This window comes from Hemiscyllium ocellatum, chromosome 25, assembly GCF_020745735.1.
Source record: "Hemiscyllium ocellatum isolate sHemOce1 chromosome 25, sHemOce1.pat.X.cur, whole genome shotgun sequence".
In the NCBI taxonomy this organism is placed as follows: Eukaryota; Metazoa; Chordata; class Chondrichthyes; order Orectolobiformes; family Hemiscylliidae; genus Hemiscyllium; species Hemiscyllium ocellatum.
In genome coordinates, this window is record NC_083425.1 from 53,831,639 (window position 1) to 53,856,227 (window position 24,589).

General features: G+C 43.0%; 1 protein-coding gene across 4 annotated transcripts in view; it reads right to left on the minus strand.

The window, feature by feature from the left end:
• The window catches only part of pik3cg (phosphatidylinositol-4,5-bisphosphate 3-kinase, catalytic subunit gamma), a 42,726-nt gene that overhangs the window by 12,652 nt on the left and 5,485 nt on the right, over positions 1-24,589 (minus strand). For 2 of the 4 annotated variants that reach the window (XM_060844360.1, XM_060844357.1), the window contains exons 2-6: positions 22,411-24,441; positions 16,952-17,017; positions 16,616-16,841; positions 8,209-8,312; positions 1,510-1,656 (exon numbers count right to left, since the gene is read on the minus strand). In XM_060844360.1, the coding sequence (XP_060700343.1) occupies positions 1,510-1,656; positions 8,209-8,312; positions 16,616-16,841; positions 16,952-17,017; positions 22,411-24,429 (2,562 nt within the window). In that variant the 5' untranslated portion in view covers positions 24,430-24,441. Of the gene's footprint in view, positions 1-1,509; positions 1,657-8,208; positions 8,313-16,615; positions 16,842-16,951; positions 17,018-22,410; positions 24,445-24,589 lie in introns of all 4 variants that reach the window. The other 2 variants (XM_060844359.1, XM_060844356.1) reach the window with 1 other exon arrangement.

The following is a 24,589-nucleotide window of genomic DNA, read 5'->3' on the forward strand; positions in this document are numbered from 1 at the left end:
CAGGTATGTCATTGCCCCTACACCCCACTTCCCCCATCCTACAATACATATGGTAAACTCATCTGGATCAGCTTATGCTCTAAACCATTTTGATTAGTAGAATAGAGAGGCAAAGCTGCAAAACTAGTAAATGTTGGTCGTCAGAAATTTGGGTAATCTTGCTCATGAGCCACAGACAGTGAACATGTATGTATGGTAAACAATTCATAAGGCATGTGGTATGTTAGGTTTTATTGCAAATGTTTGGAATATAGAATGTAAGAGCTCAACTGTAGAGTACGAGATGTTTCAGGCACTGGTTCAGCCTCAGCTTGAGAATTGCATCCAGTTCTAGGCACCGTACTTTAGGAAGGATGTGAACACATTGGATAGGATACAGAAAAGATTCACAAAATTAGTTCCAGGGATGAGAACCTTGAATTTTTTTATATAGCTGTGATAAAGGTGTTCAAAATCATGATGGGTCTAGACAGAATAGAAAGGGTGAAACTGTTTCATGTGTTAAAGGATCAAGAATAAGAGAACATAGTTTTAAAGTAATTGGAAAACAAATGTTAAAGTGACACGAGACTGTTTTACACAGGGAGTGACTGATATGTGGAATACACTGCCCAAGAATGTGTTGGAGGCAGATAATTGATGCATTAAGATAATTGGATGGTTATTTGAAAAGGGAACAATGTGCAGGGTTGCTGAAAGAAGGTCTGATAACGACACTAAGTAAACTGTTTATTTGGAGATCAAGTGCAAGTACAATGGGCCAATGGCTGCTTTCCGTGCTGTGAGAATTCCATAGTTCTGTCCCTTTGGTACTTTGGTCTCATGGAAACTTGTAAAATCCTGAGTGACCATTACAGGATAGATGCTGAGAGATTGGTCCTGACCTCTCCAACCAAGGAAAGCATTTTCACATTAATGGGGCAGCTATTTACATAAGAACTAGGAGGAGGGACAATTGAGCCTGCTCCGACATTTAGTATGATCATGGCTGATCTCATCTTGACTAATTAAGAATCTCTCTACTTCCTCCTGAAATTTACTTAATGTCCAGCATCCACTGCATTCTGGAGTAATTTTCTGTAATTCCACAGATTCACAAAAGTAATTTCTCCTCATCTCTGTTTTAAATCTCCAAACCTTTATCTATCCTGTGAAGAGCTTTATGATATTTATTACGTTAAAACGTTAATGTGATTGATTTCAAAATGAATTATTTATATTGAGGCAGTTTCTGCAGTGGGATTTTAACCATGTGCCCAGCACACTATTCTGACATGTGCATGATTAGTCAAACAACGTTATTACTATGACACCACTTTCACCAAATGAGAAGTATTGAGTAGATCCATGAACATTATAGTGAAGACCATTGAAATGCAGACCAACTGAGTGAACAGTAGTGTGCATGAGGCCATTACAATGAAAGATGCTGAGTTACAATACTGTATAGGGTGAATAATAAGAAATGGGAAAAATCTAAAATTCATAAAGAGCATTTCTGAGCATCACCTGGATGATCAGCATGTCCTGCCGCAGGTCATCTCCATGTTTAAAGATGATTCCAATAGTGTCCTTGGATATGGAGGTGAGGTCTGCACACTTGAACTCTAGCCATAGAGGCTTTTTCTTTGATGGCATGACCTTACATTTATCCACCTGCAAAGCAATTAACAGAAAGCCAAGGTGAGTTTGGTGAATTCTTTCAATCTGCATTCTGGTGAGAGTTTAAGTATATACACTGATTACACAAATCAATCTATGATTTGGCTCTAGGTGTGAGATGTAGTGCACAGTAATATCACAAAAATCTGGTAGTTGGATGCCTTCACTATCACTTAACTACATCTTTCACGAATTTGATGATTTTTAAGTTCAATCTTATTATTTACACCTCAAAAGATTGTTCAAATTTTCAATTTATGGAAGTCAAATAAGTTAAATTTGTGTATAATTTCAGGTAGACCCTGAAATACTCAGGCCAGTGTGTTCCTGAGATGGTCTAATACTGGAATGGTCAACAAGTGAAATTGCTTGGGGAAATTGACAAGACTGCCTTGTAGCTTCCCAAACAGTTGCTGTGTTAGATTTGTCACCATACCACTCTGCACAGAGTTTGCTGCTCTCAGGATATACAAGAAGTGGGTGCGATAGTGAAACAGTATATTTCTGATCAGAGGGAGTCACAATTAAATCAACCAGACCTTTATTCAGTGATCCCTGTTTGGAAAATATACCTGTGAGTGTGTATATGGCACTTTAACAAGGTGCTGAAGAGTGTCTGACCACTTTGAGCCAGTATATTTAACAGATCAATGTCTATGTGTTGAATTAGACAGCGAAAGACTTTCGGAGATTTACAAGGATTTTATTGTAAATCTATAGCAGAAACACCAGTTTCCACCTTTCCCTTTCCAGAAGCTAACTCCCCACTGGGGAAGAACCCAGCTCTTTCAAAAAAAAAACAAATTACAAACGGAAACAAAATCAGCCCATCAGGACACTGTGATAAGCAGAATTTTTTAACAAAATCAAAAAGGAGGAAATCAAGGAGACTAAATCAAAATAGTAATGCAGGAGGAAATGATACACCCATCTCCCATGACACTCATCCATCCCTAATAGTTTCAAAACTACAAGTGGACACCATATACTTCCTTTCCAAGGTCACTCATCATGAATGTATCCATTTTAAAAGAGGCAGGCAGTTGGGAATATGACCATCTCTGTGCCTCACTGCTGGGACAGTGTTGATGGCCATATTAGCCAGGAACGGGGGCAAGGCCCATGAGGAAGAACTCTGATCTGCAGCATCCTTCCACACTCGGCACCCAAACATTCAGAAAAATTCACGTTTTTTTTCAATTTACAAAACCCACAACCCATTTATCAATCACCCAATTAATCAAATCACAAACACATGTGACAAAAACAAAAAATGCTAATAAAGGAAACAATTTTTTTGAAAAGATTCTCTTAAATTTTGTAAACAAGCCACCTAGTTATCCAATCATGAAATTAATAAATTGCAAACACTGTCCACCAAATGGCAGTGTAAGAATAAGAAAGTAAAAAGGTGGGGAAACAAGGAAGGGGTTAAATCAAAATGGAGGGGAACTATGGTACTCCACCCCCTGTGGTGCCTGTCTCTTTGTAAATGCTTCAAGGTGAATTCTGCTTTCTCCTTCCCCACCCAGGTGTGAATGCAACCACAGAAGAGAGGTGGGCAGTTGGGAAAAGAACCCAGCTCTTTTCTTTATAAATAAACTCACTAACAATGAGACCAATCACCCAACTGACAAATAACAAGTTACCAACACTGTTGGTAACAGGGGCAATGTGACAATAATAAAAGTGGCAGAAACTCTCATAACATTTAAGAAGTATTTAGATGTGCATTTGTGATGCCAAAGCATACAAGGCTGTCGGTCAGTACCTGAAAACAGGATTAGAATAGGTGCTTGTTTTTGACCAGCGCAGACCATAATACCTTATAGGAGCAGATTTAGACCTGTTGGCTGGTTGAGTCTGCTCTATCATTTGATCTTGGCTGATATGTTTCTCAAACCCATTCTGTCTTCTCCCTGTACCCCTTGATCCCCTTACTAACCAAGAGCCTATCTATCTCTGTCTTAAATACACTCAATAACTTGGCCTCCACAGCCTTCTGCAGTAATGAATTCCACAGATTCGCCACTCTCTGACTGAAGAAATTCCTCCTCACCTCATTTCTAAAATGTCAACCCTTCACTCTGAGGCTGTGCTCTTAGGTGTTAGTCTCTCTTACTAGTGGAAACATCTTCTCCACGTCCACTCTACCCAGGCCTCTTAGTATTCTATACATTTCAGTGAGATCTCCCCTTCATTCTTCTAAACTCTGTTGAGTACAGACTTAGAGTCCTCAACTGCCCCTCATAAGAGCTGCTCTTCATTTTCAGGATCATTCTTGAGAACATCTGGACACCCTCCAAGACCAGCACATCCTTCCTTAGATATGGGGCTGAAAACAGCTCACAATATTCCAAAGTCTGACCAGAGCCTTACACAGTCTCAGCAGTACATCTCTGCTCTTGTATTCTAGCCCTCTTGAAGTGAATGGTAATATTCCATTTGTCTTCCTAACTGCCAAACTAAATCTGTATGTTAACTTTAAGGGAATCCTGAACTGGTACTTTTAAGTTCCTTCCTGCTTCAGATTTCCAAAGCTTTTCCCTGTTTAGTGTGACGATGCTACTTCTTTGACAAGGTTATGTTTTCTTTGTTTTTTTCAGAGAGGTCGTAATAGACACAGACTCCTAAAAGTTTGGGTTTGGATGGGTTTGAGGGCCAATTTCATTGTAGTTAACAGACACTGCCTTAGGCAAAATGCTTTTAAGTTTAAAAAAAACACTTGTACAATGAAAGGAGAGTTGAAAGTGTGGTGCTGGAAAAGCACAGCAGGTCAGGCAGCATCCAAGGTGCAGGAGAATCGACGTTTCAGGCAAAAGCCCTCCTGATGAAAGGTTTTTGCCCGAAACCTTGATTCTCCTGCTCCTTGGATGCTGACTGATCTGCTGTGCTTTTCCAGCACCACACTCTCTACTCTAGTCTCCAGCATCTGCAGTGCTCACTTTCGCCCAACGAAAGGGAAGTGGCTAGTCCAGCTTAGCTTTTCTCTGGTTCGGTTTGGTTTTAGCACAGTACAGTGGAAAAAAGCTGCTGGACCCAAAGAGGCAGGTCCATGCTGCTCTCTCTCTGACTTCTATCCTGTAAGACCCTGTGTTTGATTTTACCCTGTGTTTATGGGGATTGTTCCAAGTATTGGAAACAGCATCATTAAGTTGGGATAATCTGTTGTGTTTTCGGATAGGTTAAGTTATTCTATATTCTGTTCCCTTTTGTTTGTGTTTCATTCGGTAATCTTGTAAATAAATTCTGTTTTGTTTTCAACTAAGTGGATTGACCAGCTGCATCCCTCCTGGAATATCCGTGTTACACCTGCTTAAAAGAACTGATAAAGTTAGGGTCTGGGCTACTTTCTTGAAATGTTTTGTGGGGTCTGGCCTGGTCCATAACATTAGAAAATAGCCTATGCCTCTATTTTTCCTACCAAAGCTCATTACGTCATACTTTCCAACACTATATTCCATCCGTCTCTTCATTGCTCACTCTCCTAGCCTGTCCACCTCCTCCTGAATCATCCCCACTTCCTCAACACTATCTGAACTTCCATCAATCTTTGTGTCATCTGCAAACGTAACAACAATGACCTCAATTCCTTCATCTAGATCGTTAATATGTAACACGAATAGTTGTGGTCTCAACATGGACCTCTGCAGAATTCCCCTAGTGACCGGCTGCCATCCTGAAAAGACCCTTTATCCCCACTCTCTGCCTTCTGCCATTCAACCAATCCTCTATCCATTGGCAGTACCTTGCCCTTAACACCATGGGCTCTTATCTTATTTCGCAGCTTCTTTTCAAAGGCCTTCTGGAAATCTAAATAGATCACATCCCTGGGTCACCTTTGTCTAATTTTCTTGTTACCTCCTGAAAGAATTGTAACAGTTTTGTCAGGCATGACCTCCTCTTGATGAAGCCGTGCTGACTCAGCCCTATTTTACCCTGCACTTCCATGTACTCTGCAATCTCATTCTTAATAACAGACTGTGAAATCTTACCCACAACTGAGGTCAGGCTAACCAGCCTATACTTTTCTGTTTTCTGCTTCCTTCTCTTCTTAAACAGGGGTGTTACAGTACCCATTTTCCAGTCCTCTGGGACCCTCCCTGACTCCAATGATTCCTGAAAGATCACCATCAATACAATCTCCTCTGCTATCTCGTTAAAAACATCTAGTCTGGATGATTTATCCATTTTCAGACTTTTCAGCTTTCTGAGCATTTTCTACTGAGCGATGGCCGCTGCTCTTACCTCTGCCCCCCGACTCTCGTGAAGTTCTGGTTTGCTGCTGGTGTCTTCCTCCATGAAGACTGATGCAAAGTATCTATTCAGTTCCTCCACTTTGTCCCCCATTACTGTTTCTCCAACCTCATTTTTCAGCAGTCCGACATCCACTCTTGCCTCTCTCTTATCTTTTACATATATTAAAAAAATCTTGTACAATCTTCTTTTTATATAACCAACAAGCTTACCCCAGATTTCACTGTCTTCCCCCTCATTGCTTCTTTAGTTGGACTCAGTTGGCTAAAGGGCCTTTTCTCTGCTATTGATACTGTAACTCAAAGATCTTTTTAAATGACCTGTTCAGAGATTTTATGGTGCACCTCTCTGGAGGAAGTGGGGCTTGAATCCAGACCTTCTGGTCCAGAGGTAGGAACACTAGCATTACGCCCCAAGAGAAAATAACTCAGTTCTTCTCTTTTATTTTACCTTATACGCAGAAGTGTTTGTACACACCCTTTTATCCCGTCACCAAATCACCTGTTTGACTGATTAAACAAGTAACAAATTACAAGCAATGCCTGCCCAGCCATAGATTAAATAGTCCCTTGCTTAGCGTTGCAAGCAAGGGTTATCCATCAGAACAGAAAATGCTTCATGGCAATTATGGGGAGCTAGAACCTTAAGGGACAACAGCAGCTTACAGACCAGAACACAAGTCATCCTTGATCCCCAGGATTCTACTTCAACTCACCATCATGTTCCCTGGCCAACACCTCTGTCTCGGGCTTCCTGCAGTGCTCCAGCGGAGCTCAGTGCAAGCTGGAAGAATAACACTTCATTTTCCACTTGGCAACCCTGCAACCTTCTGGACTCAATGTTGAGTTCAACAACTTTAAGGCTTAAGATCTCCTGTGTCCTTACCCTAACCCCCACACACCAGGCCTTGTTATCACATGTTCTGCTCTTTCACACAACCCATTGTTAGCCACTAACAGTCACTCTTCATCGTCCTAGTCAGGTCATTATGCACTCCTTTGTCCAAATGTTCTTCTCTCTCTTCAAGCTGTATTTCCAGCTATTGTTTAATCCTTATCCCCTCTCCCCACCCTATCTTCTGCATATAGATTTTCCTGACACCATCAGTTCTGAGGAAGGATCACCCAACCTGAAACATTAACTCTGATTTCTGTCCACAGATTCTGCAAGACCTGCTGGGATTTTCCAGCAATTTCTATTTTTGTCTCAACCCCCAGAGTTAGAAGATAAGCAGAGGATCCTGTGGGAAGAGGTTTTATGTTTTCGTAACAACACGTAAGAAAGGCAGTGGGAAACACTAGATTTCCTCTTTCTGATCATCACATTTCTCATTGCAAACTGGAAGTGGCAGGTTCCAATAGGCAATTGAGGAGGAAGGCATAAGACAGGCCGACTTTGGGGAAATTAGCAGAGGACCTGTCCTTGGGAGATCACCTCTACTACAAACCAACAATGCCCTTTAAAGAATGTTCTGGTAGTGAAAGAAGAAATGACCAAGTTAGACACGTGTTGTTCAATGTACACACGAATGATTAAACACCACTTCTGCCATTCTTTAAAGACAATCTGTGCCACAGTTAGTGTTCAACTTAGACACTCCAAGAGCTATTTTGGCCAAAGGCTGAAAGTAGATATGAAATGGGAGTTGTACTATTAAGAAAAACTGGATTTAGTCTGGATCTTGCTGCCAATTTTCAGACTCATTGCTGATTCTCACAATCCCTGCTGGTGCTGAAACCATTTCTCATGAGATGCAATTTCCCTGGAGCGATATTTGAAACCTTCACTCTTTCTTTCTCTCTCTTTCTCCCTATATATATATATATATCTCTCTCTCTCTCTCTCTCTCACACACACACACACACACACACACACACTCTCCAGGAATTGAGCTCAAGTGAATTCTTGGCAGAGACTCCCACAATATCCTCTTCAAAACACCACCAGAAAAATAGACAATAAGATATACATTTACATAGAAACAAAATCCTTTGTAACAATGTTCAATCCTAACCTGTGGTCACTGTTAGGTGAGAGTACTAGAATAAGTGCTAGCCACCAAAATGCTGTGAACCTTATTAATGAGAATGAGCAGATCATTTAAACAGAAATTAGTCCCATAACAATTCTCTGGGTGACAGTTTCTAATGCAAGTTTCAATTCCTTGAGGTCTTGCTTTGAACACCAGTTAAACTGACACTTCAGTTGCAGACCAAATCTTGGCCATTGCAGAGACTCTTCAGCATCTAAAATATCCAGAGAGAAGCACTTATGTAAAGTTTGACCTACCACAAGAGCTCCTGCTCGGAGGCCAGGGTCATATGGAACTCGGAAACATTGTGGGAAACCAGATGATTGCAGCTTCTCAAGTTTGTGTCTTAACTGCGAGATCACTACAAATAAAAGAGATTCAATCAGAAAGAAAACACACCGTACACTTCTCAGTTTTTCTGTAAAAGCCATGAACTCAGAATTCCCATGGCAGGCACAGCATTCTCACTTCTGAGGCAGTGGGATCCAGTTTCACTCAGAGATCAACCATAAAAATACAGGCTGACACTCCAAAGCAATAATGGCGCTCTCTAGTGGAGTGCTGCTCTGTCAGAAATGCCATCTTCAGAATAAAACACTAATCCAAGGCCCTACGCTGTCACAACTAAACAGAAAGCATCCAATAGTGCTGTTTTGATTCAAAGCAGAAGAGTTATCCCTGATCACTAATACAAATGATTATCTGGTGATTGTTACATTGCTATTAGAAGGAGTTTGTTGTATGCAAATTATTTCCTGTGTTACCATAGTAACTACAAGTATTTAACTGGATTGTAAACAAATAATCTTTGGGACACTTCAAGATTGTGGAACTTTCTATAGGAAGGTATATCTTTTTTCCCCCTACATAACTATCGCCTCGCAATCCTGCTTTACGCTGCATGTACTCTAGTACCTTGATACCCAGGAACCGGGTTCAATTCCACCCTCAGGCCACTGTCTGTGTGGAGTTTGCACATTCTCTCTGTGTCTGCATGGGTTTCCTCTGGGTGTTCCGGTTACCTCCCTAAGTCGAAAGATGTGCAGGTTAGGTGGATTGGTCGTGCTAATTGCCCATAGTGTTCAGGGACACGCAGCCATGGAAAAGGCAGGGTTGCAGGGGTGGGGTGAGTGTGGGTGGGATGCACTTCGGGAGGGGTCAGTATGGACTCGATGAGCTGAGTGGCCTGCTTCCACACTGTGGGGATCCTGTGATTCTATGACTCTCTCCTGTTCCATAAGACCATAAGACATAGGAGTGGAAGTAAGGCCATTCGGCCCATCAAGTCCACTCTGCCATTCAATCATGGCAGATGGGCATTTCAACTCCACTTACCAGCGTTCTCCCCATAGCCCTTAATTCCTCGAGACAACAAGAATCTATCAATCTCGGCCTTGAAGACATTTAGCGTCCCGGCCTCCACTGCACTCCGTGGCAATGAATTCCTCACCTACTTGGTGTCCCTTGGCCACAGCTTCTGCATTTTTATTACCAACACTTGCCTTTATTTCTCCACTGCCACTTTGAACTCATGGTTAATTTTTGTATTGTCAGAGTGGGAATCTGATATTCAGTCTTGAATGAGACACCATATCCTCCAGTTCAACATTTGCAAAGACCAAAGTCTCCCTACAACATGCTTTGTACCCTTGCCACTGATTCCACCTTCCTCCCCCAGTAAGAGCTACATATTTTTACTGGGATATAAAGTGGAAAAATTGAAGTTTAGATACTACTGCTTTGCAGAGAATGTACCAGTTGTTTTTTAACAACCTGAATGAAAAGTGAACTCTCATGTCCACTTACTGATGACAGGTAACTTGTGGAGAATCTGGCTTTAATACTTTTAAGAGATAAACTGGCACTAGATGTCTTTGGATGAAAAACTGCCAAGCAACATCTTTTGGATAGCTAGTTTTTAATTTGTCACAGAACTGAAGTACTCAGACCTCTAGAAAACCTGCAAGTTAAAACCAAAGCTTTTTTATTTTCTCTCCCCCACCCCCCCCCTCAGTAAATGAAATGAAACATGAAACGACTGCAAGGAAGAACTTTAACTCAAGCAAAATCCTACTTCCAGCTAACCAGCTACCAAATTGAGGGCTGCTACCATTATCAACATATTTTGAAGTGTGTCTATTTTAATGCAAGTGTCAGAAGTAAGGGTGATGAACTTAGAGCATGGATCAGTACTTGGAGCTATGATAGTGTGGCCATTACGGAGACTTGGATATCACAGGGGCAGGAATGGTTGTTGGATGTTCTGGAGTTTAGATGTTTCTAAAGGAATAGGGAGGGAGGTTAAAAGAGGTGGGAGAGTGGCATTGCTAATTAGGGATAGTATCACAGCTGCAGAAAGGGAGGCCATTGAGGAAGCTTTGTCTACTGAGTCAATATGGGTGGAAGTCAGAAACAGGAAATGACCAGTCACGTTATTGGTAGTTTTCGATAGATCCCCCAATAGCAACAGAGACACACAGAAGCAGATTGCGAGGTGGATTTTGGAAAGGTGCAGAAGTAACAGGGTTGTTATCATGGATGACATCAACTTCTCTAATATTGCTTGGAACCTCCTTAGTGCAAATAGTTTGGATGGAGCAGATTTTGATAGGTGTGTCCAGGAAGGAGTCCTGACTCAATGTGTACATAGGCCGACAAGAGGGGAGGCCATATCGGATTTGGAGCTTGGCAATGAATCAAGGTCTGGTGTCAGATCTCTCAGTGGGAGTGCATTTCGGTGATAGTGATCACAACTCCCTGACCTTTACTATAGTCATGGAGAGGGATGGGAGCAGATGGTATGGAAAAGTATTTAATTGGGTGGGTGGGGGGGCGGGGGGGCGGGAGTTACTACAATTGCTATTAGGCAGAAACTGTGGAGTATAAATTGGGAACAGATATTCTCAGGGAAATGCACAACAGAAATGTGGAGGTGCTGGATAGGTTTGTCCCACTAAAGCAAGGCAGGGATGGTAGGGTTAAAGAACCTGTGCCTCACCACCCACTTCACTTTCAACAACATAGTCTACAAACAAACCAACGGCACACCCATGGGATCCCTGCTATCAGGATTCATAGCAGAAGCAGTAATGCAAAGACTAGAACAAACAGCCCTACCAACCATCAAACCAAAAATCTGGGTTCGCTACGTAGATGACACCTTTGTCATCACAAAACGAAACAAGATAGAAGAGACATTTAACATCATCAACACCACTCTCACAGGCATAAAGTTCACCAAGGAGGAAGAAACCGACAACAAACTCGCATTCCTGGACGTCACAGTTGAAACAAAGGACGACGGAGAACTACAAATCTGCGTATACAGAAAACCGACAAACACTGACCAACTACTTACCTACACTAGCAACCATCCTAGCACACACAAACAAAGCAATATCAGAACACTATTCCAACAAGCCACCACACACTGCAGCACAGATGAACTTCAGAAAACAGAGGAGAAGCACCTATACAACATATTCAAGAAGAACGGATACTCAAAAAATACAGTGCGCAGATTCCTCAAGAACAAACTACGACAAGCAGACCAAACACAGCCAGAAATCCTAACCACTTTACCGTACATCAAAGAAGTTTCAGAAATGACAGTCAGACTACTAAGACCCCTCGGAATCTAGTAGCACACAAACCCACCAACACTCTCAAACAAAAACTAACAAACTTAAAAGACCCAGTACAACCCATGGACAAAACCAACGTCATCTACAAAATTCCATGCAAGGACTGCCACAAACACTACGTAGGACAAACAGGAAGAAAGTTAGCCACAGGATACACGAACACCAGGTAGCCACAAAAAGACACGACCCTCTCTCCCTCGTAGTCCTACACATGGATGAAAAAAAACATTTTGACTGAGACAACTCATCTATCCTGGGACAGGCTATGCAAAGACATGCCAGAGAATTCCTAGAGGCCTGGCACTCCAACCACAACACCATAAACAAACACACAGATCTAGATACCATCTATCATTTGTGGGCGGCACGGTGGCACAGTGGTTAGCACTGCTGCCTCACAGCGCCTGAGACCCGGGTTCAATTCCTGACTCAGGCGACTGTGTGGAGTTTGCACGTTCTCCCCGTGCGTGGGTTTCCTCTGGGTGCTCTGGTTTCCTCCCACAGTCCAAAGATGTGCGGGTCAGGTGAATTGGCCATGCTAAATTGCCCGTAGTGTTAGGTAAGGGGTAAATGTAGGGGTATGGGTGGGTTGCGCTTCGGCGGGTCGGTGTGGACTTGTTGGCCCGAAGGGCCTGTTTCCACACTGTAAGTAATCTAATCTAATCCAACCCGTCAGAAAACGAACAGGAAATGACATCACCACAAACCCCTGGAACCCCATCCAGGACAAACATATAAATAGAAAGCAGGAGACAACAGCTTCGCTTCACTTGGAGGTCGCCACTGATGATGTTACCTAGCCAGGTAATGAAATGTCTGGATATCAAACCTACAGCTCAGCGAGCAAACCTACACCCTAGGGTTAAGGAACCTTGGATGACAAGAGATGTGGAACATCTAGTCAAGAGGAAGAAGGAAGCTTACTTAAGGTTGAGGAAGCAAGGATCAGACAGGGCTCTAGAGGGTTATAAGGTAGCCAGAAAGAAACTGTACCTGGGAGAGCTAGAAGGGGGCATGGATCAGTACTTGGAGCTATGATGTTGTGGCCATTACAGAAATTTGGATATCACATGAGCAGGAATGGTTGTTGGATGTTAGGGGTTTAGATGTTTCAAAAGGAATAGGGAGGGAAGTAAAAGAGGTGGGAGAGTGGATTAAAGAAAACCCCAAGGCATCTGCACCTAATGTGAGGAACAAGAGGATGGCGAGAGTGAGGGTAGGGCTGATCAGGGATAGTGGAGGGAATTCATGCCTAGAGTGGAAGGAGGTAGGGGAGGTCTTAATGAATACTTTGCTTCAGTATTCACTAGTGAGAGGGACATTGTTGTTTGTGAGGACAGTGTGAAATAGGCTGAGATGCTCAAACAGGTTGATGTTAAGGAGGAGGATGTGCTGGAAATTTAGAAAAACATGTGGATAGAAAAGTCCCCTGTGCCATATGGGATGTACCCAAGGTTACTACGGGGAACGAGGGAAGAGATTACTAAGCCTTTGGAGATGATGTTTGTGTCCTCACTGTCCTCTGGAGTAGTGCCAGATGATTGGAGGAAAATGTTATTCTCTTCAAGAAAAGGAATAAGGATAATCTTGAGAATTACAGGCCAGTTAGACTTATATCGGTGGTGGACAAATTATTGGAGAGGATTCTGAGAGACAGGATTTATGATTATTTGAAAAAGCTTAGTTTGATTAGAAATAGTCAACATGACTTTGTGAGGGGCAGGTCATGCCTCACATGCCTTATTGAATTATTTGAGGATGTGACAAAACACATTGATAAAGGTAGAGCAGTGGATGTGGTGTATGTGGATTTTAGCCAGGTGTTTGATAAGGCTCTCCATGGTAGGCTCTTCACAAAGTAAGGAGGCATGGAATACATGGAAACCTGGCTGTATGGATACAGGATTGACTGACCCATAGAAAACAGAGGGTGGTAGTAGATGCAAAGTATTCAGCCGAGAGCTCGGTGATCAGTGGTGTTCTGCAGGGATCTGTTCTAGGATCTCTCTTCTTTATGATTTTTATAAATGACTTGGATGAGGAATTGGAAGGGTGGGTTAGTAAGTTTGCCAATGACATGAAGGCTGGTGGAGTGGTGGATAGTGTGGAGGGCTGTTGTAGGTTGCGATAAGACATTGCTGCAAATGTGTTGCTGGTCAAAGCACAGCAGGCCAGGCAGCATCTCAGGACAGCTGCAAATGTGTTGCTGGTCAAAGCACAGCAGGCCAGGCAGCATCTCATAAGACATTGACAGGATGCAGAACTGGGCTGAAAAGTGGCAGATGGCGTTCAACCTGGAAAAGTGTGAAGTGATTCATTGTGGAACATTGAATTTGAATGCAGAATATAGAGTACAGGCAAGATTCTTGGCAGTGAGGAGGAACAGAGGGATTTTGGGGTTCACATCCATAGATCCCTCAAAGTTGCCACCCTAGTTGATTGGATTGTTAAGAAGGTGTACGGTCTATTGGCTTTCTTTAGCAGGGGGGATTGAGTTTAAGAGCCACGAGGTTATGCTGCAGCTCTATAAAACTCTTGTTAGACCATACTTGGAATATTGTGTTCATTTCTGGTTAGCTCATTATAGGAAGGATTATAGGGACATTTAAGTGACTCTTGGATGGGCACATGGATGATAGTACAATGAAGGGTATGTAGGTTAGTTTGATCTTAGAGTAGGACAAAAGGTTAGCACATCAAGGGCTGAAGAGCCTATACTATGTTGTACTGTTCCATGTTCTATATCAGTACCAGAATGCAAAACAAACTGTGAGAAAGGGACTTCATTCCAGCTCATGGTTTGGTCTCTTGATCCACAGAACTTGTTGTTCTTTTACCTGTTTTCCACCAAATCTATTTCTGCATAGCTCCCTGTCTATTAATGAATGTTATGTATGTTTGTGTTAAAATGAGTATCATTTAAGTCTTCATATTAGTAATTGTGAACTTGAATTAGATCCCAACCACGACCTTCACTCACTGTTATCACTGCCACAGATGCCGCTGCCACACACCCCACACCTCACATCATGGCAGCATCATGTACAAGATACACTCAGTAACTCAGCATCTGGAAAGACAAGGGCAGCAGATACTTGGGAACATTACCATCTGTAAGTTCCCCTCCAAGCCACTCACCATCATGACTTGGAAATATATCATCATTCCTTAGTTAGTTAGTTCTTTGAGAAGGTGACCAAGGAAGTGGATGAGGGTAAAGCAGTAGATGTTGTGTATATGGATTTTAGTAAGGCGTTCGATAAGGTTCCCCATGGTAGGCTAATGCTAAAACTTCGGAGGTATGGCATTGAGGATACATTAGAGGTTTGGATTAGGAATTGGCTGGCTGGAAGGAGACAGAGGGTAGTAGTTGATGGACTATGTTCATCTTGGAGCGCAGTTACTAGCGGTGTACCACAAGGATCTGTTTTGGGACCATTGCTTTTTGTTATCTTTATAAATGATCTAGAGGAAGGACTTGAAAGCTGGGTAAGCAAGTTTGCGGATGACACAAAAGTCGGTGGAGTTGTGGATAGTGAGAAAGGAAGTGGTAGGTTACAGCGGGATATAGATAAGTTGCAGAGCTGGGCGGAAATGTGGCAAATGGAATTCAATGTAGCTAAGTGCGAAGTCGTTCACTTTGGTAGGAATAACAAGATGATGGATTACTGGGCTAATGGTAGGCTACTTGGTAGTGTGGATGAGCAGAGGGATCTTGGTGTCCATGTACACAGATCTCTGAAAGTTGCCACCCAGGTAAATAGTGCTGTGAGGAAGGCATATGGTGTACTGGGCTTTATTGGCAGAGGAATTGAGTTCCGGAGTCCTGAGGTCATGTTGCAGTTGTATAAGACTCTGGTGCGGCCTCATCTGGAGTATTGTGTGCAGTTTTGGTCGCCATACTATAGGAAGGATGTGGAAGCTTTAGAACGAGTGCAGAGGAGGTTTACCAGGATGTTGCCTGGAATGGTAGGAAAATCTTATGAGGAAAGGCTGAGGCACTTGGGGCTGTTCTCATTGGAGAAGAGAAGGTTTAGGGGAGATCTGATAGAAGTGTATAAGATGATTAGGGGTTTAGATAGGGTAGATACTAAGAACCTTTTACCGCTAATGGAGTCAGGTGTTACTAGGGGACATAGCTTTAAATTAAGGGGTGGTAGGTATAGGACAGATGTTAGGGGTAGATTCTTCACACAGCGGGTTGTGAGTTCATGGAATGCCCTGCCCGTATCAGTGGTGAACTCTCCTTCTTTATGGTCATTTAAGCGGGCATTGGATAGGCATTTGGAAGTTATTGGGCTAGTATAGGTTAGGTAGGATTCGGTCGGCGCAACATCGAGGGCCGAAGGGCCTGTACTGCGCTGTATCCTTCTATGTTCTATGTTCTATTCCTTCAGTGTCATTGGGTCAACATCCTGGAGTTCTCTAACACCACTGTGGGAATACCTATATCAAATGACTGCTGCAGTTCAAAACGGGAGCTCACTGCTACTTTCTCAAGGGACGGTTAGAAAAGGCCATCAAAGACTGGCCTTGTTCACATCTCGTGAGTGATTAAATCTGGAATCACATCCAGATGAAAGGCACAAGTTTAACCATTTGCAAACTCAGCACGAACATTTAAGAGTCTTTATTTTAATGTTAATCCAGAAGCTGAGACACCATAAAACCAGTCAATTCAAAGTAGGTGGTGGGATGCTGTGATCAAATTATTACATTTTAAAAGTTTATTTACACATTTACAATTTATTTAAACACAGCCCTGTCCACATGACACAACAGAAGTCATCTCTTACAACTACCAGAACGTTTCTCAGTGAAAGTAGGAATCTTTCACCAGCTCAATATAAGTCAGTGGACTGCAGTTCCACTTTACAAATTCCAGTCACCAGGAGTATGATTGTTGGAGAGGTCCTGTGTTAGCAGCTCTCCAATCTTCCACACTTCTGACTGTGACTTTATGGCATTCTCTATCTCCCATGTTCTCCAGCCCTTTGCATCCAGACATTTGTAGACATACCTTGAGCTGAAACGTCATACTTGTCAGCAGTGACATTTTTAATCTCCAGTGTGATTTTGTGCAGGGCCTCCATCACCTTGACTTGCTTCATGAAATCCATCAACATAGCTTTCCCACAACCCCGGAGATAGGCTTCCAGAATGACAGCGTAGCGCTGTCGATAGTGCATCGATTCAGCCACTTCACTCCTCAGAAACCAGAACAGAAAATGGCCAGTTCGTTTACTCTAACAGAGAGTCAAAAGTTAAGGCAGAGTTTTAAACAGGAAAATAACCTCTATACATGTTTCTGCACATAGAGAAATCAAAATGCAGTCCAATCAACAAATATACTCACTCTTAAGGCTCGTTTGAGGAGGAATCGGGCTAGGGCACTGTCATGGTAAGGCTCGAACTTGACTGCCTGAAATTAGTTTGAGATAATACATGCATAAGTGTGTATTGGGGCATGTAGCAACTTAAACTGGCCTATCTTATTTGGATATTGGATGTGGGAATCATATGCTCTGTAATTATTACCCATCCTGAATGGTTCTGGAGAAGATACCTTCTTGTTCTGTCCGTTGTTCCACAATGGCATTAGGGAGGGCGTTCTGGGATTTTGACCCAGCCACAATGAAGAAACAGCGATATATTTCCAAATCAGGATGTTGAGTGGCTTGGAGGGTAGTTTGCAGAGGGTGGAGTTCCCATATATCTGCTGCCCTTGTCCTTCTAGATGGAAATGGTTGCAGGTTTCACAAAATTTGACAGTGAGCTACATAAGGAAATAGTGTGGAAATAGGCCCTTCAGCCCAACAAGTCCACACCAATCCGCTGAAGCGCGCCCAACCAGACCCATTCCCCTACACCTAACACTATGGGCAATTTAGCATGGCCAATTCACCTACCTAATCTGCACATTTTTGGACTGTGGGAGGAAACCAGAGCACTCGGAGGAAACCCACCCAGACACGGGGAGAATGTGCAAACTCCACACAGTCAGTCACCTGAGGCAGGAATTGAACCTGGGTCTCTGGCGCTGTGAGACAGCAGTGCTAACCATTGTGCCACCGTGCTGCCCACTAGGTGATCAGGGATATATGTTTAAGGAGTACCTTAACGGAGGCATGAGAAGTAAGGAGATGAACAGACCTTGGGAGAGATTTAGGGTTATGAAAAGTGAAAACTTAGCCAAGGGTGATTGAAGAGAGGAGACTTATTATCCATGAGATCAGGTTTAGAAAACTGTTAGCATCTTTGCAAAGTTATAGGGTTGAAAGAGGTTAGAGACCCAGAAAAGCATGAGGTCATGGTGGAATTTAAACTATGAAAAGAAATTTTAAAATCAAAATGTGATGTACCAAGTAACACTGGATCAGGAAGCAGAGAAACAAGGTCTGGTGTAATACCAGACTCAGCCAATAGAGGTTTAAATGAACCTAGGTGTATGAATATGAGATTCTGGTGTATATTGGATAATGTGTTATATTGAGAGTGTGGTGTGCATAAGGGAGTGTGTTGCAGTGAAAGTGTTGGTGTAGAACAAGAAATGTCTTATAGTGAGTGTTTAGGGTATTTTAGGGAGTGTGTAACAGTGAGAATGTGAGGTATATCAGGGAGTGTTGTACAGTGTGAGTGTGGGGTACAACAAGGAATGTGTTATAGTGAGAGAGTAAGATATATTGATTATGTTAGGGTGAGGGAGAGGGATTTATCAGAGAATGTGAAATACTGATAGTGTGGGGTATATGAGAAAGTGTGTTAGACTGAATATGTGAGGTATATCAGGGAGTGTGTGTTATTGTGGGTGTGGACTATATTGGATTGTGTGTTGTAGTGAGATTGTGGGGTATATCAGTGTGTAAGATACAGTGATGGTGCGGATTATATTGGAGTGTGTTACAGTCTGGGTGTGGGGTTTATCAGGGAATGTGAAATATTGAGGTTATATGGTATATGAGAGTGTGTGTTATAATGAGGATGGAGGATATATCAGAGGGCGTACTAAAGTATGGGTGTAGGGTACACCAGAGAGTGTGTTGCAGTGCAGGTGTGGGGTATATCAGAGTGTATGTTTTAATGAGGGTGGAGTATGTTAGGGTGTATGTTATAGTGAAGAAATATGATACATTCAGAAGTGTGTTATATCCTATACCCTTACTGTAACACACAATCTGATATACTCCACAGCCTCACTATATCAGATTGGGTGTTACAGTGACTTTGAAGGGTATACCAAAAGGTGAGGGTGTGAGATACATCAGGGAATGTGAAATAGGTGGTGGGGTATATGAGAAAATGTGTTATAATGAAGGATATATATTGGCCTTCCTTCACTGTTAATAGGTCAAAATGCTGAAATTCCAATCCTAGTGGCATTCTCAAACCACCTTCTCAAAGGCTACTACAGACGGGCAATAAATGCTGACCCAGCAAGTGACACCCACATCCCACAAATGAATAAAAGAAAATATATTTTCAAGTCAGGGTGGTGAGTGGCTAGGAAGGAATACTTCCCATGTATCTTCTAATGTTCTTTTTGATGGAAGTGGTTGGAGGAGTGGAAAGTGCTGTATAAGAATCCTTGGTGAATTACTGCAGTGCATTTTGTAAGTAGTACACACTGAGCGTCCTACATCCTCTGTGTGGGTATATCACAGTGTTGTTATAGTGACGTTACGAGAGATATCAGAGTGTGTTATAGTGTGGGTGTGGGGCACATCAGAGAGTGTGTAATAGTATGGATGTGGGGTATGTCAGAAAGCGTGAAATACAGAGGATGTAGGATATGTAGAATACTGAGCGTCGTTGGTGGAAGGAGTGGATGCTTGCAGATGTGGTGCCAATCAATTTGTCTGTTTTGTCCTGGATAGTGTCAAGTTTCTTGAGCTTTATTGGTGCAAGTGGGAGTATTCATCACATTCCTGATTTATACGTTGTAGATGGTGGACAGGCTTTGAGGTGCCAGGAGATGAATTAATTGTTGCGGTATTCCTATCCTCTGACCTGCTCTTGTGACTGCCTCACTGTTTATATGGTAAGTTCAGTTGAGTTTCTGGTCAATGATAATCCCAAGGATGTTGATAGTGGGGGATTCACTGATGATAACACCATTGAATGTCAAGGGGCGGTGGTTAGATTGTCTCTTAGTGGAGACAGTCATTGCCTGGCATTTATGTGGCTCAATGTTACTTGCTGCTTGTCAGCCTAAGCTGGATTTTGTCCAGATTTTGTTGTATTAAACACAGACTGCCTCAGTGTCTGAGTCGTCGAGACTGGTGCTGAACATCATATAATCATCATCAAGCATCCTCACCTCTGATCTTATGATGGACGGAAGTGATTGGTAAAGCAGATGAAGATTCTTGGGCATAGAACACTAGTTAATGAAGGTTGTGATGGGCTATTCCAGAGAGCCTGTTACATGAGGGTGTGAGATATATTAGAACATATAGTGAAGCTGTGGGTTTATAACAGAGTGTATGTTAGAGTGAGAGTATATGAGAATGTAGGCAGTGTATTGTAGCCTCTGTGTGGGTATATCAGAGTGTTGTTATAGTGACGTTACGAGAGATATCAGAGTGTGTTATAGTGTGGGTGTGGGGCACATCAGGGAGTGTGTAATAGTATGGATGTGGGTATGTCAGAAAGTGTGAAATACAGAGGATTAGATTAGATTAGATTACTTACAGTGTGGAAACAGGCCCTTCGGCCCAACAAGTCCACACCGACCCGCCGAAGCGCAACCCACCCATACCCCTTACCTAACACTACGGGCAATTTAGCGTGGCCAATTCACCTGACCCGCACATCTTTGTGACTGTGGGAGGAAACCCACGCAGACACGGGGAGAACGTGCAAACTCCACACAGTCAGTCGCCTGAGGTGGGAATTGAACCCAGGTCCCTGGCGCTGTGAGGCAGCAGTGCTAACCACTGTACCACCGTGCCGCCCTAAATGTAGGATATGTAAAGTATATTCAAAATACTTTATTCATTGAAAATATCTTTATATACACACACAGTCACAAACACAGTTCAGTTCTTTACATATCAAGAAAACAAACAAACATTGGATGTGGATGTGAATGTGAGCTTTATCAGAGTGTGAGATATAGTGAGGGTATGGGTTATATAGCAGTGTGTGATAAAGTAAGGGTGTGGGTTTATATGAATGCATGTGATATAGTGAGGGTATAGGTTTATATGAGTGTGTGTGATATAGTGAGAGTGTGGGTGTATATGCGAGTGTGTGCTATAGTGAGGGTTTGGGTTTATATGAGAGTGTGTGATAAAGTGCTGGCATTGAGGTATATCAGGGAGCGTGTTCCAGTGAGGGTGATGGTGTATATCAGAGTGTGCGTAAACATGAGGGTCTGAAATAAAAACAGAATCCACTGGAAAATCTGAGCAAGTGTGGTAGCATCTGTAGAGAGAGAGGCAATGTTAACATTTTGAGCCCAATGACACTTTTTTCAGAATGTAAAGGAGCTGGAAAACTTTTATGTTGTTGATGGAGGTGGAGGAGGAACAAGTTTAATAGTTTGTGTGGATACCCGAAGGGAGTGCTGGAGATGGTGAAGGAGAGATAGAGATGGAAAATAGTTGCAAATGTTAGGAGAAAATGGGTCCGCTCTGCTGAGAGCAAGGCCAAAGGGACAAAACCAAGAAACATCCAGAGTGGAATGAGGAATACAAGAAAAATGGAAGTTATACTCTGAAGTTGTGAAATCAATATTGAGTCCTCCAGGCGAATGCTTCATTGGAATCCTATATCAAGGCCAAGGTGGGAATGTTCGTTTTGACAGCAAAGGGGGGTTAATGAGATGGTAAGCAACTAGAAGATCAGAGCCATTCCTACAGACAATGTGGAATGTTATACTGAGTTGGTTTTGTTTTCTCAATCCCAAGGACAGATACTGGCACAATGGAGGTGTTGCTAGACTAGGTAATCCAGAGTCCTAGGAAAATATCAGGCAACTGGTAGAATTTCAACTCAATTAATAAAAACCTGGATGATGAAGCTAGCCTCTGTAATGGTGACCAAGAAATATCATTCACTGCTGGAAACATCCTAATATTCTTCAAGGAGAAAATCTGCCATGCTTTCCTGACCTGGCCTATTTGTGACTCCAGACCCATTGTGGTGGACTTGCAAGTGCCCTCTAAAATATCTGAGAAAGCCTTTCAGTTGGAGGGCATAAGTAATGAGCAATAGTGCTGGTGTTGCCAACCATGCCCCTATCCAGTGTAACAGTAACAAAAATCTTCCTTTGTGCCTGTGTTTTATTCTCTACATTCTTGTTCAATGGCAGTCTGACAGCAACTGGCCTCAGTTAAATTCCCATTCCGGTTAGATTGTGAAGCCTGTCTCCAACATGAGGGTGAAAGACAACAGATTATCCTTATGTAATGAGTAGAACACCTGCTGGTAATTGAGATATGCAAAGCCATTTTAATTGTCTTTTATTTTTCCCTGACCTGTTCTCAGGGTGCTGCCATTTGCTCGAGTCTCATTTCTTAAGTATGAAATTAATCAGGAATTCATTATGTATGACAGCTTGTGATGGGATGATCTTGATGGGTACGAACAATGAGCTCAGTTCCAGGCTAATGCACCAGGGATACATAAGACACTGGGTAACAATGAGGTGGATAAACCCTGGGTGCACCTTTTCCCTGCCAATGACCACTACACCTACCGCAAGCTCATACCTGCTCACATAGCACTGATTGGTTTAGGTTTGCATAAATCTCTTCATCAGTCAGACCTCCACTTTCATTGCACGCTATGTATAAAGGAAAGTTATTTTACCTGGACTAATTGTAAGAGATATCGCAGCACCTCACTATTGTCCAATGTCTCCAGCTTTTCAACAGCTAGTGCCCGAACATGCTCATCAGAAAATCGACAATCCAGAAGCTGCATTGCAAGTCCCACATCCAAGGGACTGCTGTTCCACATCTCCTGTTTGTCTAAGAGCTGCTGGGTTTTCAGGACCACGTCCTGCTGCCCCCATTTTACTGAGCTGAGAAACTTCGGGTAGGCCTTAGGCTGCCTCATGCACTCATGCCTGAAATGCCAAAGTAACTCTTTGTCCTCAGTGCTCAGCGGGTTCAGGGGGTCAGTGCTGATGATCTCTTCGAACTGCTTGCGGAGCTGACTGTGCATCTCGTGGCCCGCCCTCTCCAGCTCAGCTTGCTGACTCTGACAACTTCGTGGGAGAGCGATTGGGTAATTGTATCTGTCCAGGAGGATGCAGATAGCCATGGAGTTTTGCTTGTCAGGGTTGGTCGCCGACGTCAGCTTGTCAGCCTCAATTGTCCCTTGTTCTTCACCTTTATCAGGAATTTTCCACATGTGGAGTACATACTCCCCTTGTCGGAGGAGTGATCGATGATCAATCACCAACAAGTTGACATAATACAGCATATGGTTCTTGCTCTTGGTGTCCCAGGCATTGTCATCTTGAGACTGAAAGGTAGACTTCATACTTTGAACTGGTGCTTTACCGCAGTAAACCTGAAGATTCAGTCGTGCCCCTCTGGGCAGGTCTTTGACTTTAATGTCAAACTCAAGCCAAACATTCCATAGCACTTCCTCTGTAAAGGCTTTTGTAAGGGTCCTTTGCTGGGCCAGCACCTGTTGCCCATGCAAGATACTCGCTTCAACAAAGACAGTCAGTTCCGTGTTCCGTGGGAGCACTGGAATGTCAATGCCAATAATCTTCACTCGGAACTTTCTGTCACAGTCCCAGAGGGATATGGTGAAGACTTTGTCATGATCTCTTCCCTCGAGAGTTAACTGCTGGTGGGATCCAGTAACCCCAGTGCAATCATCCACAAGAGGCCACTCTTCCTTCTGCACTTCATCCATTGCTGGATCCGGGGGTACGTCAAGGACAAAGTGAATTTCCTCGCCATTCTTCAGGCAGTTTCTTACCCAGTGGAAATCCTTTATTGGGTTGTCACCAACGATGTAATCCTCCCTGCCACAGACCCGAAGGACAAAGTGCTCCTCGTTGTGGTTCTCCGAGATTTCCAGCAGACCCTTCTTGTTGGCCACCTTTTTGAAGAAGTTCTTCAGAATGCTTTGTGGTGTCTCGTCAATGGAAACCTTTATCGTCAGACTTGTCGTCCCCCTGTGAATAACGATGAATATGTTATTGTTACAGATCTTATTGAGCAGATATTCAGGCAGAGGCTTCGAAATGATCCAAGGATCCATTGAATAGAGCCGAGGGTCCCTGCTGGCTACCTCATTGAGCTGGGGGGTGATCAGCTTCCTCCGGGTGAATTCCAACTCATCGTCATGTACATTGCTCACATCAGTGACATCATACCCTATCAGGTAATTCAAATCATTTTGCAACTGCAAGGATTCCTTTGAGGTTTTCGTTTTCTGGGCCAGGTGAATCTTACCGTTGTTCCTCTGCAGTGTTTTCCAGTAGTTGATGCAGTCCAGCGTTTGGATTACCTGATGCTTGTCATAAATCTCGTACCACTGACCCTTCTTCTGGTACAACAACCTGAACTGGTCAGGGCTGAGCTTCTGGTAGAAATCTGGGCAAACGCTGATGCCACCAGCTTTCACCCAAACCTTGGCTTTCAGTTGCTCCACTGTGTAATTGCCAGCCACCTCTAGGGAGAGCTTCTCGTGGACATTGTTGAGCTTGTTGCGTGTGGGGAGGACAAACTCAATGGCCAGCTGCTCCAGTGAATAGTACTGCATGGTCCTGGTTGTGTTAGCTCGCATTTTCCGCCTTCTCCTTCTGTTTTCCTCTCTCAAAACAATGGGATTGTCATTGTCATTGTCATTCTTTGGCTGGTCCATGCCAGGGGTAATCTGCTGAGGAAACAAGCAAAAGTGTTGAAATGATAAAGCACAGAAGCACCAGCCGAGTTACCCGTGGGACACTGGGACACAAAGTAACAGCCCACACATGAATGTCTTATTCCAACTCGTCCTCTTACCTTCTTCAAAAGTCACTGAC